This window comes from Cystoisospora suis (genome assembly GCF_002600585.1).
Source record: "Cystoisospora suis strain Wien I chromosome Unknown contig_4865, whole genome shotgun sequence".
In the NCBI taxonomy this organism is placed as follows: domain Eukaryota; phylum Apicomplexa; class Conoidasida; order Eucoccidiorida; family Sarcocystidae; genus Cystoisospora; species Cystoisospora suis.
The window spans coordinates 1-1,230 of record NW_027157657.1 but is presented as its reverse complement, the minus strand read 5'-3'; the positions used below and the strand labels follow the sequence as shown (position 1 = coordinate 1,230).

Genomic DNA, 1,230 nt, shown 5'->3' with positions numbered 1-1,230 from the left:
AAGTCAAAAGAAGAAATTCTACCCTTTCAAACAAAAGACACATGCATATGTATGTACGCATGCATAGAGAAGACACGTTACACAGCCAGAAGACAGATCACATGTTTCTTTGAAGAATGCACGTGCGACAGTTTATGAAATGATGACTACTAGACCAACTACTAGAGCGTAGCCATAGGAGTAGAAACATCCTCCTGTCTCGTATATCTTCTCCCTTGACCTCTCTGTCGCCTTATATACGGTCATTCTCACGCCTCTTATCCCCCTCGTCCTTCCTTACCCTCACACCCCTATGTCTTTATTGAGATGCCCTGTATTCCCTATCTATCTCTCTGTCTATCCCTCACGCATACCTAACCGTCTATGAGTATCACACAAAGAGAAAGGTAGTAGAAGACGTATAGAGATGGATACATCTATAGACATACATATATATATATACACGACAACCTTTCTACACGAGCGAAAGCACGGAGGTCCGGGGAGATAGGAGAAAAGGCGAAAGAAAAATCTTCTTGATCTGTGGCATGCAGAAGAAGTAAAAGGGACGTATATTTCAATACTCCAAGATAGACCTATGTGAACTAGCTTATCTCACACCGTAAATACGCCGGGAGGGTAGCATACGAAAGATCTACGGGAGGGCGACGGGTATACATCTCGTGCTGGCGCTTCATGTTCCCTCGTTCTTTCCACAGACCATGAAAGAAAAGGAAGAGGAAGAAAAGGCGAAGGAAGCAGCAGGGTGATGTACAAAAGCAGAAATTCTTCTTACATGCGTGTATATAGATCTAGAATGAGAGATAGCTAGATCTACCAAGATCAATAGATCGATCGATAGACAGATAGATGTCTCACACGTATGAATAGATGCATATACCTGTATATACATATACAGGAATGGATATCTATATATAGAGATATACACTGTATACTTCAGTATGTATCTGGATACACTACGTATACAGAGATATATAGCGTAGTGTTAATGGGCGACCGCCGAGAAGCGAGAAAGAGAGGAAGAAGAGATTTACCTTTTCAAAGAGAAATTCAGCTCGTTTCTGCATAGGAAGAGGTTCTTCTTCGTTGCCATCTGCATCGACGATGATACACTCCGATAAAGTTCTCGATGCTCGAATCCTCAAGCTACGGGCATTGCGTACCCATGCCCTATAAAGATAGATAGGGACGAAAAAACACAACAGTCTTATATACATATATATATACATA

General features: G+C 41.6%; 1 protein-coding gene across 1 annotated transcript in view; it reads right to left on the bottom strand.

The window, feature by feature from the left end:
- CSUI_008589 (alpha-glucan-branching enzyme) overlaps positions 1 to 1,170 on the bottom strand; it is a gene marked incomplete at both ends in the record, with an annotated part of 1,461 nt that extends 291 nt beyond the window's left edge. The window contains one exon of the mRNA XM_068068717.1: positions 1,035 to 1,170. Within this exon, the coding sequence (XP_067919306.1) occupies positions 1,035 to 1,169 (135 nt within the window). The remainder of the gene's footprint in view (positions 1 to 1,034) is intronic.
- Positions 1,171 to 1,230: the final 60 nt, after the last annotated feature.